The sequence below is a fragment of the Rhynchophorus ferrugineus genome, unplaced genomic scaffold (assembly GCF_030347505.1).
Source record: "Rhynchophorus ferrugineus isolate W39M unplaced genomic scaffold, kcgeb_rfMv2 rfM4, whole genome shotgun sequence".
Lineage (NCBI taxonomy): Eukaryota > Metazoa > Arthropoda > Insecta > Coleoptera > Curculionidae > Rhynchophorus > Rhynchophorus ferrugineus.
The window spans coordinates 26,061,497-26,081,042 of NW_027472583.1; the positions used below are offsets into that span (position 1 = coordinate 26,061,497).

Consider the following 19,546-nt stretch of genomic DNA (forward strand, 5'->3'; position numbering starts at 1 on the left):
GAAAGATAGTTGTTGAAATCGTTGGAGAGCAATTTGGAAATATCCGAAATGGGGCTTTGGAAACTCAAGAGCCAGTCTGTATTGTGCAACGTTAATTAGAATGATTCTTGGGGAATACATATCGATAATTAAATGAAATTTGCTAACATAAATCTATACTGTAAATAATCTTGTTTTAATTAAATCAGATACATCGTTTTCCTTATACTTTCTTTTAAGTTTTATCAGGTTAGGCAAAATAATTCTACGTAACCACCTAATTCATTTTTTTTCGAAATTCTTTATTATTCATCCAGATAATCTTCTTCAACAACTGTACATCAATTCCAGGGGTTAGATATAACTTTTTAATGCCATTTTCTTAAATTGGGATTAGTTTAAATCGTAATTTTTTGGTCGGAGCTTTTGTCAGTTGGAGATATTTTTAATTGAGATATGTAGTTTCGGTGCCATATTTTATCTGATGTTTCATACTGATATAAAAAATCCTTTTTATCTCATTTGAATAGTTTCAAACAACGAACTGAATCTTACCTTAAAACCAACTTGTACTTTTTAAAGTTTCATATAGAACTATAAACGCATTATTCTTTATTATATTTAAGGAATTAACTATAATACAACTTCAATCGGCAATAATCCTAAATTATAACGACCACATTGAAATGTTATATGCTAAACAATAACAGTACATATAAAAATTATGATAACACATTTTAAATACCAAAAATGCCTTCTTTATTAAAAAACTTCTTATTCAACCTATAACCCTTACTAAATTACATTTCATCCGCCTTATAACTAGGTTATAAAATAGTTATTAACAGATAAAGTCAACTGTTTAATTTCCATTTCCATTTTCAACATAATAAAATAAAATTTTTACATTTTCGTTAAAATACAAAATTGATTATTTTATTTTAAATATTGTATTACTGGGACATAATAGGATTTATTTTTTTATAAATGTCTGTATAGATTCAAATATTGTTTTACATATATATTATTTAAAGTATTTTTAGTTATTGTCTACAACTTTTTCTCATATTTCTGTCAACTTGGTTTTCAAAAGCATGATGTTAGTTTAGCAGAGATTGAATCGTCGATCCATTCTCACACTTATTTGGCATTTCTGAACAGTGTGCCAATCAAGCCATGCTGCATAACATAACTTTATGGCCATATATATTCAGCGTCAATATAGCGGCTCTCATACACTAACCCCTTATTCACCCTTGGTATTGTCGTAATAGATCTACTTTTCATCGCCAATCATAATACGCTACAGACCACTATTTGCCTGGCAAGCAACGTAACCGCAATGTTTAAAAGGTTTCAAGTGGAATTTTCAGTCAGTGAATAGAAAAAAGTCAAACATAAAATGGATACAAAACACTATCCATTTTAATCATTTTAGATTTTTACCATCACATGTAAACATCTGGAAAGAGTTAATTCATCAACTGCTAAACTATCTAAAAATTACTTAAGTTTTACCTGAGTTTTAGTGAAATTAGTCCTGCAATATATGTTACTAAAACAAAAATTACCATTATGAAATCGATGAAAGTAAGACCGAGATAGGGTGGGACAAGTACTTTATAGTATTTAAGATGCTTCGACAACATATTTCTTGAAGTCAATCAACTGAAATTATCGAACTATGAGCATTTAATGATTTAGCAGATTCTAGTATATGCTAAATAATTTATTAAGATTAAATGCAAAACTGTTATTTTATGTAGGAAAATGTAGAAAATGGTCGAAATTAGCGGTGATATATTCATTTATATGTTTAGAACAATTTTCGAACCCTCATTATATAACGATTAGATTAAGTTGTTCAACAATTGTTTATATTTTACTTCGCCATTGCAATTCGTAAGCATTAATAAGAAGACAATTAATATAAGACATGATGTTAGAGAGAAAGATTAAAGGTTAGCTAGGTTCGAGAAGCTCTTGATAAACAATTCATTTGAAATACAAACACTTAGAGTAATCTTTCATGACGTCTATCTTAATTTTTAATATTATCAATTATAGAGCATTTTTTTGTCTCTCTCATTTTAGTTCGATATATTCACAAATTTAATCGGATTTTTAAGTCATTGTCTGGCCAAAGTAAACTTTATTTTTAACACCGATATTTTCTGAATGAAAATGAACAATGCTGGAGCTTGCTTAAACACTAATCATCATAAACAAAACAGATTTCGACGAACTTGCTCTGCAATTTTCCCTTTTTGGATGTAAATAATCAAAATGCAACTAAAATGTTCAGAATCCCATGTTCATTTACAAAACCTAGTTACCTTTCAGCGTGCAAACGAATATACTCATAAAGGAGATTGACAAAATTGATCTTTATCAATATCATTCATATATGTTACTCAGTTTATAGTCTTTGAGCATTTTAAATTACTACACCACTAAACATTATACAAAAATATCATAAGTACGATTATTTCTAGAACTGTAACAACTTCAGAACATCGAATATAAATATAGTAATCTTTCTTTACTTTTATATTATAAACATAAGTATGGAATAATGAATAAAACAATATATGCTTGTATATTAAAACAATAATGTAGAAAATTATGAGTATGTTATTTTTGTGTAATTTAGAAATGTATTAAAGGAATGTATTTACCGTCAATAAGTTAATTATTGATTTTTCAAAATTTAGGTCTATAAAGTAAATATTCAATAAATTATATTATTCATTCAATATTCATTCAATAAATAGACACAAAGTTTAAACAATAAAATTTCATATTATCACATATATTATTACATTAATCGTTAAACATCTTAATATGTATCAATGCTCTAAAATGTTTACAGATGTTTACTGCTAATAAACGATAATTTCTTCTATTTGTCCTGATTCGTGTATTCCTCTATGCAAAATATTATATCTACATTCATTTTAATTATTACTTATTACATTTCTTATAGCATTTATGAATTTATTAATTTATATAATTTATATAATATTCTATTCATTCTATTTTTTGTTTTTTCATGTTTTACCCATTTCATCTTTAATTCATATTTATCATCTAAAATACACATTTCCAAAAAACAATACACCAGGCTGATAAAATATAAATTCCTACATCTGAATGTATGAATTATAATTCGATTTCGTTTCTATTCCACCGCTGTGTATACCAAAATAATTTTTTCCACAAAAAAATATAAAACATAATTTTACCAAACTTGCCATAACTCTATAATAAACCCAACAATACGGTAATAACCGAAAATCACACAGAATCTTAAATAACACTGCTTAAAAATAAATAACTGCGTTTAATAATGTTTTAACAGAGTCACTTTCTATTTTAATATGGTTTCAAAATATAGGGACTTTCTTTCCGCTTTCCTGCCGGTACTTTGCAGTGCAACGTTGTCAGATTTTCATTTGGAACTTACGAGTCTGTAGTTGGTTTACGCACAACAGAAACGACGAATAATCTACCGTATATGAGTTAAACCTGGCTATATTTTGCGACAGCTTTTCATGGTTACTTAATTTGGGCGTATTTCGTTTTATTGGAATGTATTTATTTGTAGAGCAAATTAAAAAAAATTAAGCCTTAAAATTCTTAGCCTTCGATGTAACTCGATATTTAAATATATAACTGAATAAAAATATGCGACTTGAATATGCATAACAATCTATTAGTGAAAAACAACCACAAAATGACTATAAGTGAAAAAATAAAATGCACATTGCTATAAGAAAGTTAAAAGTTAATTAAATTTATTTGTAATTACATTCAATTTCTATTGGGTATTTGTTATTTAAAATAAAAACTCTTATCAAAACATATACCGCATCATAATAATGTCTGAAATCACAATGCGAATATGTGTTTATTGACACGGAGCTTTGTTTCAGTTTGGCCGACGGAGGACCTTTCGGAAGCACATGCCAAATACACGGACCGGCTATGTCAGCAACCCCGGCCGGCTCCGAGGACATCACGGAATCTTCGGCGATAGACAATGGCGATAACGGCCCTAAGAGCCCCATATTGCTCAGGAATCCGGCCTTCAGCCATTCGAAGTGCCCCCCTGAGATACACAAGTCGTGTTTTTGTGTCAGGTTCATAGCGGAACACACGAAAATGGTCGAGGATTCGACAAAGGTAAACAATTTTGATGGCGAATAAATAGGGTAATGTACATTCGGTGGATTCTCACTCCACTTATAACACCCGAATAGAGCGAGTTTGTACCATTCTTTCATTTTATTTCCATGGATTTTTCTTTTTATTCGTTATTATAGAATATTGAATATATAAAAATCGCACAGATATAATATAAAAAAGTACCCGTGCTTCTTTAACAAAGTAAAAAACTTCAAAATGGCAATACATTTTAATAACACGTGCCTTGCCTTTTACATCCCCAGTTTTGAAAAAAAAATTGATATTGTCTCTCAAAGTAATGATCATAAATCAATACAATTTTATATACATTTGTACCGAATTTCTTTACCAAACTTTTTTCCACTTCTAGTAAGATAGTTAAATCTACTTACAAAAATCTTGTTTCGTCGAAGTAATAGCTTCATGTTTTATCAAGAAATATTCTCTGTCTAATAATAGATTTTATTCCGACTTCAAAAAAGGAGGAGGTTCTATGTTCGTCTGTATATGTTTCTAATGTATGTTTCGAAATTCTTTTTTTATTCGAAAGAGTGCACTTCCGAGGTGGTCCCATTGGAACCAAGTCAGGATCTGATGGAGGAAGGATTATTATGTAGATATTTTATTTTAAAATGTTGATCTTGTATTAAAATCTAACTTTGATTATTATTTAATTTTTAGTGAGTTTTGTAATTCGGTTCAGTTTGTTTGTTAAAAATATTTTTTCTATATATTTCAACATTCCTTTTATTTCCTTTTAACCAAAAAGGGGTTTATGGATCTACAGTTTAACGTGGGCTCCAAACCACGGTCCTCGATGTTAAGCCTACTGATTAGCCAACCAACTTAGAGACCATCCCAGAAGACATCCGAACTTATCCAGCCTGGTTACTGGCTTGACTGGGATGGTTATTCCTTGTCGGATTTTCCACTGGTTCCTAGAAAGAAAATTAGAATTTCAATCACAAAGTAAATACATGTCCCAACAGGATTCGAACCCGCGACTATCGCAACAGTAGGTTAGCCCATGAATTCGTCTAAGATTGCTATTTTACTATTTCGAATATATGTTCTGTACAATGTCTTACCAGACCGGGTTTGTCCGAAAGAAAATGAAATCATTTCATAAATATTTTCACGCGATAATTTATTAAGATTTTTATCGAGGATTATAGAAACAAAAATGAAGCTTTTGCACCAAAAGCCCCTTCTTTGCTTCGCTAGAAAGCTAATTCATGGACATTAATCATGGCTTGTATTCTCTGACCGATGAAAATAACAAAGGTCGCCCACAAGCAATTGTTCTGCAAAAAGAATATTTATATTATCATATAATTAATAGTACTAGATAATCATGTAACACACTAACATCACGTTAGATAAATCCATCAAATCAAACTAATAATAAAACAACTGATGAGTAGGTAGATACTCTTAACTTGCAAATCAGTAGTAAAGCAAATTTGAACTTATGGATACAAATACGGAGTTACTCTAAGTCATCAAAACAATTAGAAATATTACGGTCCCAATACAAAGTACTTGGATTAATTACGAATATTTATAACTACACAAGCAACAAGGAACTTCTCAATGACTTCTTAGTTAAATGAATATACAAACTTATTCAAATTTCGCCGTAAAACATGAAATAAGTTAACAAAATCACAGCAATATTAAAGCAACAACAACTACAACTACTGGATAGCGTGCAGGAAATCAGAAGTTTGTGGCGAGCCAAACCATTTATAATTTTTAAAAAAAGCCAACTGATGCCAACAAATATTCAAGAATTACAAGACTATTATATTTTAATAATTTCAAATTTTACAAGAGAAATACCACTTGCCAGACTTCTAGAGAAGCTTCAAAATTTAAAAGATAACCTCCTGGATAAAGACTTGCTAAATAATTAAAATGTTTTTACTATTTACTCTTCATTGTTAATTTATATTCATTCTTATTTCCCAATTTACTGGTATAAGATTGAAAAAACTAAAATTGGTGTGAGCAAATCTATCAAGAACCATCTAAAACGTTGGGAACTATATAAAATATATATAGGTCGACACTAACCGCATTTTGTACTAATGCCTTAAAACGCAATTAGTAAATTCAATTGGTGTTGGTCGGTATCGAATTTTTAAAATTGGTTTTAATTTTCATCCTGATGTTCGAGAGAATTTTCATCCTCTCTGATGATTAACTTCATAAACTATCCAAATGAATGCTTTTCAAGGTTTACCATGTCTTTTAATCAATTTTTTTTCGATAAATTGCTTGAATTTACTATAAATCGACGTTATCTAGATACTGTTGCTTCTGTGCCCTCTTCTTCTCATACTGTTCCTAGTTCTGATGTTATTTGGTTAATTCTGATTCTCACTATTCATAGATATTCTATCGTCGAAGCTTCTGCCTCAGATTCTTGATGGTGGATGAAAAGCCTAGTTCAAGAAACCTTCATCTCGATGCATCCAGAATTTCGGGGAAGGAAAGAGTATTCCAGCTAGGAACTTCTCATGCTGATGGAACACGTGCTTTACGGATTCCTAAAAATGTTCGAATATTCTACTATCTCGGACCTTCTTGAACTTTATTGTTATAAAACCATAAGGGGTTTTCTATCAGGTCTAACTTTCTAAATATTTCGTCTAGCCCCAGTACCTGGAAACCCATTATACGGCATACTCGACAACGAGCCAATGAGACATCCTTTTTGGTAGCCATATGTTTTCTGTTCAGCTCGGTGCCTTTCCTATCTTGCCCTAGCTTCACCAAATATTCGATATAATATAATATTTTATATTGTCTCGAATCATAATTATTTTGCCATGTCACAAATATTACAAAAAAAACAGCTAAATGCTCTACTAAATTAGACCCCTAAACTGTAAAAAAAATTTCTTAAATTTAAAATCAAACAACTTTGTTACAACATAGAGTAACATAGATAAGGGTAATTACATCACAATAGATTTATTATTCCTATATTGATGTGATTAACAAACATTTATTCAGTTTTGTCGCAATAGCTTGCATAACTTCCTTAATCCATTTTATTTCGACGAAATCCTCTTTTTAGTTGGTTATGTAAAGATCACTTGGTTTTAGGAGCATTGGATTACTGGTTACTTTGATGACTTAACGCAGCGACATGACGCACGCAATGACTTATCATTGACTGATAAATCAATATATTTCATGTTAGGTCAAGTTAGAAGTATCTTAGGAATAACCAGTACATTTATTTAGTTGTAAATTTAAATATATTCTAAGGTACAAAGATATATTCATATAGTTTAAATAAATTCTAATTATTTTAAACAACGAGAATCCTTTGATAAAAAAATCCTGTTTTACCAATTAACTCCGATGCCGATTAATTTTCCCCAACTTTTCAGTCAGAAGCCGAATACATTTTTCCCCTCTCGAGGCAGAAAAAAAATTCATAAGGCCCCTCACACCATCAGCGCCACCGTCACTTTCTAACTCTCGCTCTCCTTATTGTTTTCTAAACTTTTCTCACTAATTAAACCGTATTATAAAGACCCCCTCCAACCGACGGTTTTCCAGATGAAAACAAAAACGTCCCCAAGGACTTGTCCGAACTTTCGCCAAGATTGTGCCGGAGATTTTTAGCCGCACGTTTTACACGTCAGGCTCTTGAAGGATATTACCGAGATTTAATTTTGATATTGGTAGAAAAACATCGTCATTATGTAGTATTAACCCAATATGAACAAAAACGTTAATACAACTTTGGACACGATTTCGTTTAATTCAGTTTTAACAGAGTATTCAGGTCCGCAGGCATAAGTTTTAGTCGTTTTTTCCAGTAGCATAAAATATTGGAAACGTTGTTACTATGAATTTGGTCTACAAGATGTTAATATAGATTTCAAGATAGCAAAAAATTATTAAACAAAACAAAATTGAAAAACTTTTACCAAACAGGATTAATCAACCGTTATGTCACCACCATTGCGGGTACCAAGGCAGCTAATTTGTAGAGTTAGGCCAGGCACAATTGTAGGTTTAGAGAACGATAGCTACCGCCCAATATTGCTTCCCAGTGTGACGTGACGCAATTTTGTGACGTAATGTTCTTGTAGCAGTTTTTCGCCTAAAGCCACGGTGGGTGCTTAACAATGAAAGAAGAATTAATCGAAGCTGTGCGGATTCGACAAGATTTATATGATATCTATATATAATCTACAAGTAAATTAAATTAAAAATCTTTAAAGTAAATTATCCGTGAGTTTTTCTTCTTCTTAGATACAACTTCTCAGTTACCTTTTGCTCGCTATCTGAGAGATAAACATCACCACTTCAGATTCGAATTCGTCTTGGGAATCAGATTCAGAACTTAATTCCAGTGCAGTCGTTATTAGTGCAGTATCAGTTGCCATTGTACCAAGCCTGCCAAGCCAAATATGGCATTTGAGCGGTTTCGGCGTCTATCAATTTTATCCCACATGTGACTCTCACTGCGGCCTCACTCACTGGTCTTACAGGCTAGTTAAGAGAGAATTAAAGAAGAGTATGCCTAATTTACATGTGCTTGTTGTACATTTTACTGAAATAAAACAACAAAATGCTTTATTAGTCCTGTCTTTTAATCACCAGAACGTTATTGTGTTATTTAGAGACTTTAGAACGTGAGGGATTAGGTTAATTACGTTAAGACTAGGATTCACTATTTTTGAGGTATTGAGTTCGAGAATAGTTGTTGTGGACTCTAGCTTTATAACTTCTATTTTTTAAGAATGGAAATATGAAGCGACTAGGGATTTATAGGACAAATCGAATTTTTTTATTGTTTAATTATTACATTGTTACTAGTCGTTTCCGTCTAACGTACAATTTGTCTTTATAATAACTTAAATCTAGGTATATAACTAGAATGACCCATCGGCCCTATCTCAGTCTCAGTTGAAATAATATTTATACATGTCACTGCTGTATTTTTTATTATATGCACCTCATTACACAACACTACACAAGATCAGATGGTTTAATACTTTTGAGTCTGTGTCCTGTTCTGGTGGTATCGAAAAGCTACAATATTTCAATATTTTTATGAGATTCTTTCCTCATGCCCCCTTGCAATTCTCTTAATTTCTTGACTGACTGTGAGTGTCTGAAGGTCTCGACGTGGAGAGTCAGTCCTGCAGTATTTGAGTGCGCCCACAATACCTCTCAGGACTTTGTTCCAAAAAAAAAGGATTTTATTTATATTACTCTTTGTAGAACATCCCCATAATTGAACTCCGTATATCCATATAGGTTTCAATATTTGCTTATATAATAGCAATTTATTATGTACTGATAATTGCGATTTTCTTCCAACTAATCAGTACATTTTACAATATTTCAATTCCAGTTCTTTCCTTTTCTTCTGTGTATTTTCCTTCCAGCTAAGTTTTGCATCTAGATTCATTCCGAGATATTTAGCGTTGTTGCTATATAAATTGATATTATTATTTAATGTTATTGGTGCTTGTACGGTCTGTTTATAGGTGCACATATACAGATTTACTTTCATTAATTCTTATTTTCCAAACTAATGTCAAATTATTTATATTGTCACTTGCCTGTTGTAATTTTCATGAGGCTTCTTCACTATTGTCTCCGACAGCTATCATCGCAGTATCATCAGCAAATATAGCTGTCGTAATATTCTCCATTTGTGATATATCACAAGTGTAAAGTAGATAAAGCATTGGTCCCAGTACCCAGTACTTCCTTGTGGTACCCCTGCTTTAGCTTCTTTTATTGTCGAGTATGCTTTTTCTTGTTTGACTCTAAAAATTCTGGTTGTAATGTATGATTTTAATAGTTCGGTGTGTCCTTTTGGTAGCATTTTCTATAGTTTATGAACAAGGCCTTCATGGCCTGTTATTCTGTGGACCTGGCGTGTTGGTATTAGGTTTTTTTCTCTATGATCGGTTTTATTCTTTTCAACAGGAATTTTTCAAAAACCTTACATATTACTGGCAGCAGTGATATAGGTCTATAGGCTTTTATTTCGTTTGGTGACTTCCCAGGTTTTGGGATCAGTATAATTTCCGCTATCTTCCAAATGCCTGGGACATGTTTTAATCTAAATGCTGTATTGATCAAGTTGGTGGAGTTTTATAATTCCCTTTCTTGGTAGTTTTTGCAGTAATCCCCTGTTATTAAATCATTGCCTGGTGATTTCCTGTGGTTAATGTTTCAATCATCGAATTTTCAGCTTCTATGTTCGGCAAATTATGTTCAATGTTAGTTTCGTCTGGTTTGAAAGTTTTCTATGTAGGGACAACGTGGAATTACACTAGGCATTTTTCTGGTTGAAAATTAGTTTTTTTGTTAATTCAAAACCTAGTTGATTTTTAATTAGTTCATCAGTTACTAGTTTATTAATCAATAAATATAAAAAGTGAGCTGTTTTAGCTTCTTAAAACTTCTCAAAGACTCCACCATATATACTTAAATAGTTAATTTCACATGTACACAAAAACTCAAAGCAATAATGAATCGTTAAATTCTGTTATATCGAAAGACGCTGTTAAATAAATAATATCTTGTAGATTGTATATTATTAATTATATATTTTGTAAATAAATAATAAATAATATAATCAATAATCAATACTTTAACTAGTGCGATTAGAGTTCTTGGAACAGTAAAAACCCATGCTGCGAAATAAAGAAATTACAACAGGCCAGAGACAATATAATTAATTGGACCCCAACTTGGAATATAAAAATTATCCAAAGTAAACCTATATTCAGAACATAGTGGACATATTCAGTTCACCTATAAAAAGTTCGGAAAAACATCAACAATAATACATAATATTATCATTCAATATACCAACAACTCTAAAGTATCTCGGAATGATTCTTGATGCAATACATCACTGGAAGACACATATTGAAAAGAGAAGAAAAGAAATGAAATTGAAAAATATTGGAAACAAAGAGAAGAATTTAAATATGTATTAGTTAACTGGAAAAAATCACAATTATTAGTACATAACATTACAAATTACTATTACAAGCAAGTATTATAACCTATATGAACCTATGGAATTTAATTATAGGGATGGAGCATATAAATGCTAAATACAATGTAAATATAATAGATGTTTTTCATAACAAAGTCTTAAGAAGCATAATAAGTGACATACACTAAGTATTAAGGAAGCAAACACCATTTTCATATTAATGTACAAAACCTAAACTATCCGTATGTAATATGCTGCTATACAAGCAGATACTAAAACCTATATGGGCCTGGGGAATTTAGTTATGGCACTGTCCTTCGAGAAATAATATTAACATAATACAAGTATTTCAAAATAAAGTTCTTAGTATTCAAAATAAAGTACTACATACTACAGTGATAGTTGTTTACACCAAGAACTTCGGATTCCAAGTGTCATAGAGCAAACTGAGACATACGCGATGCTACAAGACAAGTAGAAGGACTGCACTACTGTGTAAACACTGAACACTACTGTATTAAAAGGCAGACTTAAGAGATCCAAACAATGTGATCTTGTGTAGTTGTGTAATGAAGTACACTAAATGGTAAAAACGCTGAAAAGTGCTACTAACCTTTATTTTATTCTATTAAAGACTATATTTTAAGTATTAGACTACCACGTCTCTTGCTAGAATGTACTCAGTTTTAGGTTTTAATTTTAAACGTTAGGGCATTATCATTAGTAGTTAAAATCATACAGTTGCTATCAGATGCAAAGAAATTCGAATTAATCACTCTGAACCATTAGTTTTCAAAGAAGCTACCACAGTTCACACAGTTAATAACATATTTAATTTTGAAGAAGAATGGTAATCTTGAAACCCGATATGAATGCCCTTATCTGAGTTATGTTCCTCCCACTTCACTAGCCTGTATCACCTTGAACTTTTTTTTGTGGGATTAACATTTTTATTAACAATTTTCTTTATTTTTGAACTATCAATAATTATCTTGTAAAAAGGAGGATAGTAAAAATGTGTCAAATGTTTCTATCCTATTCGAAAAAGCGGAAATTTTATCATATTTTTTTTTATGTAGACCAGAATAGCCCCTTCACATTCAATGAAAAATTAATCAACCACATCTACTTGCTAGTCGTATAAATCAAAAATCAAATTAAATTTATTCAAGTGTAAAAAGTCTCATCTCACTTAGTTGACCTGATACTCAGATCAGTCATGTATAACATAATATAAAAAGTCGCTGCAGCAGTATTTTTTTTGCCATTGTAATCGATCGAATCGTTTTAAATTAAAATATACGCCAACCGAATTTTGTTCCCTGAGTGTGTGCTGGGATTTCATCGTCTTCGATTTCATAAAAAAAAGGATACACTGAATGCTGGTCGCGAACACGCGATAAAATAGATGAGATTGTTTTATTTCATTTCAGTCTACTGTACCTCTTTTCATATTAAAATATTGGGTTGTAAACTATGTAGGGCTTTGCGATAAGGACCACTACCGGCTTTGATCATATCTGCCGTAACTTCGTAGATTCTTCGTCATACCAAACTTTAATGATTTTATTGCCATTCACATAATGTTGGCTCATTTTGAGAACATAACATTTATAGAATGTCAATTGCTGACGGAGTTTCTAAGCCCTGCGGTGGGTCATGATTGTAAACAAAATAAGCAGTGAAAGTTAGTTATCATTGTCTTGTCATTCCAAATGTTAGTAATATGTTTGCTATCATATCCATGTATATTGACACTCTAAACTTCCAACAGATAGCTGATGGGACTTTTGCCATATCTTTAGTGAACTCCTTTTGGTTCAACGTTTAAATTATCTCTTCATCACACATATGGTGGGTCTTCAATAGATTTTATTAACACGAAATATCGCCAATCAATTTTAATATGACGATACCAGTTTTGATACAATAAAAGATATTTGTCTTCTGGCCATCTAGTGAACAGTTATAATGAAAACTACAGCAGCAACATTGAGAGTACTTCTAATCGCGATCTCTGATTGTGCACGCCTGTTGAGCATCTTAGAAATGATTGTGCTTGGAAATAACACTAATAGTCTATCAAGTTTCATCATCTCAGGAATTCACTCAATAAACCGAGATTCAACAATAAACCGCATCGACACACTTATCAAGAAAATCAGCAATTTATTAATAAGAGAACAGATGGCTTGATATTATTCTGCGGGTACTTGAATTTAGTAATTTAATGAAGATTGATCGAAAGTATCACCGTTTAGACTGAACGATCACCAAAGTTGCATTGACGCTCACAATTTAGGATCTAAAATTATTAAAGCCTTGAACTAACGCAATCTATTGTAATTTAGGCAGTTTATAGTTCAGAGTGTATAGTTACCACAGGCACATTGCGTTAACTTAGTTATTTATCCGTAAACTATTGGAAATTGGCGACATCAAAACTTGGGAAACCATTCCATAAAGACTATGTCATTTGAATTTGAGTAAAAACATTACAATAGAGAATATACACTACAACAACTGAGAGTTCCCCAAAGGGAACAGCAATTATCATTTGGTCGTTTCGTCAGAAGGGAGGAGTTATGGATAAATTCTGAATGTTCTAAGAAATTGGTGTGTTGTCTAGTGACTTGATGTAAAGTATGATTTATTGTATATGTATTTACTTTTGACTTTTACATTTTGTACTTATATTATGACTTATATCCTATATCTTCCTATTTTTATATGTCTATATATGTCACATGTATAAAAACAATGTATGTAATATTTAGTAATACATAAAGTATACTCTTATTAATCACTAAATATCACAATAGTGATCAAGTGATTTTACTAAGTTACATATTTGAATTTTTCATAGTAATAATCACACACTTCTTTACTTATTGTTTTAAAATATGAAAAAATAAATATGTTTCTATTTTTCTAGGTGAAAGAGGACTGGAAATACGTGGCAATGGTACTAGATCGACTATTTCTTTGGATATTTACGTTAGCAGTTCTTGTAGGTAGGTATAACAACTTTTTATACACTTTATATAAAATATTGAATTACTTTTAACTATGAATAACTTCAAGTGACTACATTTTTGCTATTGAATTAATATGTAATGAATGTTTTTAAAAGAAAAGGAAACAAATTTTCGAAAGAACAATATAAGGAGCATAAACAAAAAAAATATAAAATATAATTTAAATATAAATAAATACTCATTTTAATGAAGTCTTGATCGTACTCTATCAAAATTCACACACACCAGAAAGTTATAAATGGATTTGTTACTTTCTAGCGAACTTATGTTCCTTTATTTTATTATAGGCACATATATAACATTGACCATTTCAGTGCACTACGTAACAAGTAACGTCGCAAGCTAAAATTCATTCCTTTTTATCGAAATCTATGTTACCAAAGATAAAGGTCTCTTATAATATCAAATCATCATTTTATGTTTTAGGTACTGCAGGCATAATACTACAGGCTCCATCTCTGTACGATGACCGAGCACCAATAGATAAAAAATTTAGTGAATTCGCCACCACTGTTGTCAGATGTCCTCCCCCGTAAAATTGTTACCAATAATCCAGTATAATACCGTTAGAGACTAATTGAATGGTATTAGAAATGTAATATACGTGTGTTAGGTAATAGAAGGTAGACAAAACAGTTCATTTATGTCTCGAATTTCAGGCAGGTTAGTCCAAAATGATGCTTATCCATTTCAATAAGAAAGCGCTAGGAAATTGAAACTGTTCACGTATAACTTAAAACATTATATTTGAGGGAATGGAGTGAATTTGAGTGCTTAAGAAATGTCAATAAATATTGATAGCAAAATTGCGAAAAATTTGGTTGAATAGAAGTTAATTTAATTTTTTTTTATTAGCCCAGATTTATAACTCTGTCCAATTTAATTCGATTTTCTTCCTCTTGAAGATATCCACATAATTGTCACTTCTAGAATTTTATCTTCTTGCTAACAAGTCACAATTAATAGTTAAAAATTGAATTAATATTTCAATTAATTTAGAAAAAGAATTATTTGCCGATATTGATCGTTTTCACTATATAACGTAATATATTCTTACAATACATATAATTTTACTACAGCATAGTCCTCAATTTCTTTTGCTATCCTATCATCATATCTCAAAGTATTATCACATTATTTTTACGTTTGGTACATTACTTAGCATTACAATAAATTACCACTTTCAGTGAATATCTATACCGTACTGAAGGTATCAGCTTATTATTATCAGCTCTCACTATCTATATTTTACTTCACTTACCTCCGTTTCCCCACAACTCTTTCTCTAATAAGAAAAAAAACGTATGACTCACATCGCCATATATTTTAAAGTTACTTTCCGAAGGCGCCAACAGATCTTCGTACTCAGATTAACATAAAACAGCATCTTACATTGTTAAAAAACTTATTTTACGACCAACCCAATCACCAAAATTAATTTGTTCTTTACATCATGCATTTTTCAAATGGTTTTCGTGTTCTCTATAAAAGTGAATTGTAGTGAGTGGAACACTGTAAAGACAATTTTATCATAACTCTATTGAGGGAATAAAATACTCTCTTCTTGTTCGTGTGGAATTCCTTGAATATATTCAATATACTTATAAAAGAAGTTTCGAAACAACATTAGATTTTTGTATCCATATTATATGTGTCAAAATAAATATTCTTGTATGTAATTGACTGTTAACCGTTAACAAAAAAAGTTGGATAAGACATATTTTGGAATAATTTGCCTCATTTGTTACAAGGTTGTTAAAAATAGCAACGAAACAATCTTTAGTTTCAACGAAAGCACATTGATTATTTTGTTATCATTACTATTATAATTACGGTCAGATATTAATACACGATCTGTATAAAGTTATACATAACAAAATTCTAATATTATACACACACAGCTCAACTAATGATAATTAGACAAATTTCGAAACACGAAAATTTATTGTTTTAAACGGTCGATCGTTGATCAAAGCTTAATGATTCAATTATTCGGAAAATTGACAAGTGAAATCACGAGTGCCAAAACGCAGCTGTTGATTTATAAAATAATACAAGTTTCGACTATGAAATAAAAATATATTCGTGAAAAAAGCGCTTTTATTTGATCGCACAGAGAACCACTATTGCGGAAGTCAGCTCGGACTGACGCTGATGATGAAAAATCGTTTTAAAATTATTGTTTTCTCTTGAAATGAAACGGCAAACGTTTTAACAAAAATATGTTTTTGCGTATGGTAGATTCACGAGTGCCAAATATGCGGTTGCACATTAAACAATAACAATAAAAAATATGATTTTTTTATAATATAATATAACGCACATATAGTTTATCCCTTCATTTAATTTAATTATTAATATTTCAAATAATTTTAAATTTTTATTTTAAGATTTCATTATTTTAAGTATAGGATGTCTAGGGTATCTAATATGTCAGGGTATTGCGTACACAAACATACGAAACTTGAATTCTTAACAAACCATTGTAATATAACTTCTGAATCAATATAACAACTACATCCTGTTTCTTTTACATTTTATATATTATTTATTCTAATACATTCTTAATATTGCTATAATATATTCTTAAACACATATATAATTTTTCTACATATATATATATGGCTATATAACCATAGAAACAATTGTAGAAGAACTATAATAGAATATAATTAATAAACCAATCAAATTCTTAAAATTTTTAAAAGAACTTCATTAAACCTTGGACTGTATCCACAATTTGCCTCGAATATTTACTTTATATTTGGTCTCATCCCTTTGATATTTTTTTCTCCATTTGCTCACATATTAACCATGGAACCACCCTTTTTTACATTTTCCCATTAACTTGGTAGATACTACTAACTTCTAGATATTTTTACGTACTATTGGAAATCTAAAACATAATAAATATTTTCAAAAATTAAAATATGTATTAATTCTACGTAATTCATTTACTTCATAAAATTAATCTCAAAATGTATTCAAATTACAGTAACTGACTTAAGATGCACAAATAGATCCAAACTAAACAGATTTCCGCGAGCCTTTTATTTTTTGCTTAAATTTATTCCATAAAATTACAACAATGTTAGTATAAAATATACGTTATTTAATTTACATTATTTAGCTGAAAAAATGTATAGATTAAAAGATAGGTTTGCGTAAGAATTTACATAAAATTTCAGAAAAATGAATACATTTGACAAGAAAAAATGCACCAAACACGGCATCCAAACTGCATAGATTTGCATTAGTTTTTTTTTTATTTCTTTCATTAATTAATTATTTAATTTTCCATAAAAATAAATATATTTGGCAAATAATACAAATTTATTCCAAAAAGTTAGTCAATTCTGAAAAAATGTAGATTATTAAACTTACATTGCATAACTCTAAAAACTAAATAAATCCAAACTATAAATTTATGATAGATTTTCATTTTCTGCATGAAATTTTAAAAATACTAGTACATTTGGCCAAACACTTCTTTAGTAAAAATGAAATTAGGATCGTGCTTTGAAAACCACACCAAACATTGGATCCAGTACTAACAAGCCTTAGATGATAAAACGCGACTAAATTTAATAACATTTTAAAATATATCAAAATCCGCAAAGGTTAGAAACAAAAAATGTTATTCTTAAAATGCCCTATATATCCCCAATGCACGTTTAGTCTGCTTTGATTGGCAAATGTAGGAATTGTGTTTACACTAACACAGTGTTGGATGCTTACGTTATCAGGTTCTACTGTATTAAACAACAAATATATTTACTTATTGATTGATGTTTTGTGTAACATTAAAAGCAACTAGTGAAACTACCATAATATAATATTACAAATTATATTTTATTATATAAGAAATTCATTATATCATACCTATATACGGAAAGAAAAATTGATTCATATCAACAATTCATTAGTCCCTCATGATAAGAATGGCACATTATTTTAGAACATTATCGATATGATTCAAACCTATTTTCTGTATAATATCGTCCATTTCAACGTAACGCATCTAGATCATATCATATCATCAAATAAACGGTATTTTAGAGATAAAAATAAAACCCTATATGTAACCCCCCTCTTTTATATTATTGTACATATATATAAATGTTAACCTTTTATAGAAAAGTTTAAATATTTAATAATGATATACAATACAAAGTTTTATAAACTGTATCTGGCATCGTTAGCAATTATTTGTATTCGTGTAGTTTTAGTTTCGTTCAGATCCGTTCGAAAGTTATCCAATTAAGTCAATTAATTGATATTATAACAATTTGTTACATGGTATAGTACATGTATTGCATACAATATTATATAAGAATTTGAAGATTTAGGTCAAACCATTTAGTGCCAGAAAAACAAAATGAGGCAAAAATAAAAAGAGTATATATAAAACGTAAACATGAGATAATTTTAAAAGCATGCATAATAAATATGTTAATACATAGATAAGTGTTATAAAATTATATACGCGCTTATTCTACCTGGATTATTTTAGCAAATATTTGATTTCCAACGAGCAAAATCGATAATAGGCTTCAGTTTAAACGTATATAATTTTACAAACATTTAAAATAATTTATATATGATTAAAATAAAAGAGAAACAAAGATGAATCAAATGCAGATTAAGGAAATGGGAAAATATAAATAAAAATACAGTAGACTAAGTATAATAATAATAATAATAATAATAATAAAATCTAGATAAAATAGACTGCCTAATGTAATAATACAAAATGGGAACATGATTGCAGAATGAGATTATTTTAAATATTCAACACTACACTAAATAGAAACAAACATCCGTTTCTTTCAATTTTTCCTGATCAGATTGGAAACGCATCTTTAATATTTAAAAAATAGATGAAAACTGCGCATTCACCATCAACAATATAACAGATGGATTCGCATATATTTAAAAAAATCTCCTTCTTTTATTTATTTGTATATAAATTAGAGAAATTATTGGATGTTAGAACAAGATAAAATTTAAATGGACTGTAGATAATAATATGATAATTATTATTATTAACCGTTGTTCCGAATGAAATGAAATACCTAAGAATAAATTAAATAAGTATGTACGAACTTGTTTAGATTATAAGTATATTGTTATACCCATAATAAAATGATAAAGAAATAAAAATTGTTGCATGGTTTTCTAATCGCGCTTGTATAAATAAAGAAGAGAAATTTATTATGTTTTATTTTTACCTTCGCCATTTGACCAGAAAGTAAATGCAGTGTTGCATGGTATTAGGTAAGCTGTATTCATTTCATTTAAAATACGAAAAAACTAACTTTTAATTAAAATACAAATTACAGTAAAG

At 29.8% G+C, this 19,546-nt stretch overlaps 1 protein-coding gene across 1 annotated transcript in view; it reads left to right on the plus strand.

Moving 5' to 3' along the window:
* nAChRalpha4 (nicotinic Acetylcholine Receptor alpha4) overlaps window positions 1-14,857 on the plus strand; it is a 464,411-nt gene extending 449,554 nt beyond the window's left edge. The window contains exons 10-12 of the mRNA XM_076403151.1: window positions 3,915-4,164; window positions 14,097-14,175; window positions 14,626-14,857. Coding sequence (XP_076259266.1) covers window positions 3,915-4,164; window positions 14,097-14,175; window positions 14,626-14,735 — 439 coding nt within the window. The 3' untranslated portion in view covers window positions 14,736-14,857. The remainder of the gene's footprint in view (window positions 1-3,914; window positions 4,165-14,096; window positions 14,176-14,625) is intronic.
* Window positions 14,858-19,546: the final 4,689 nt, after the last annotated feature.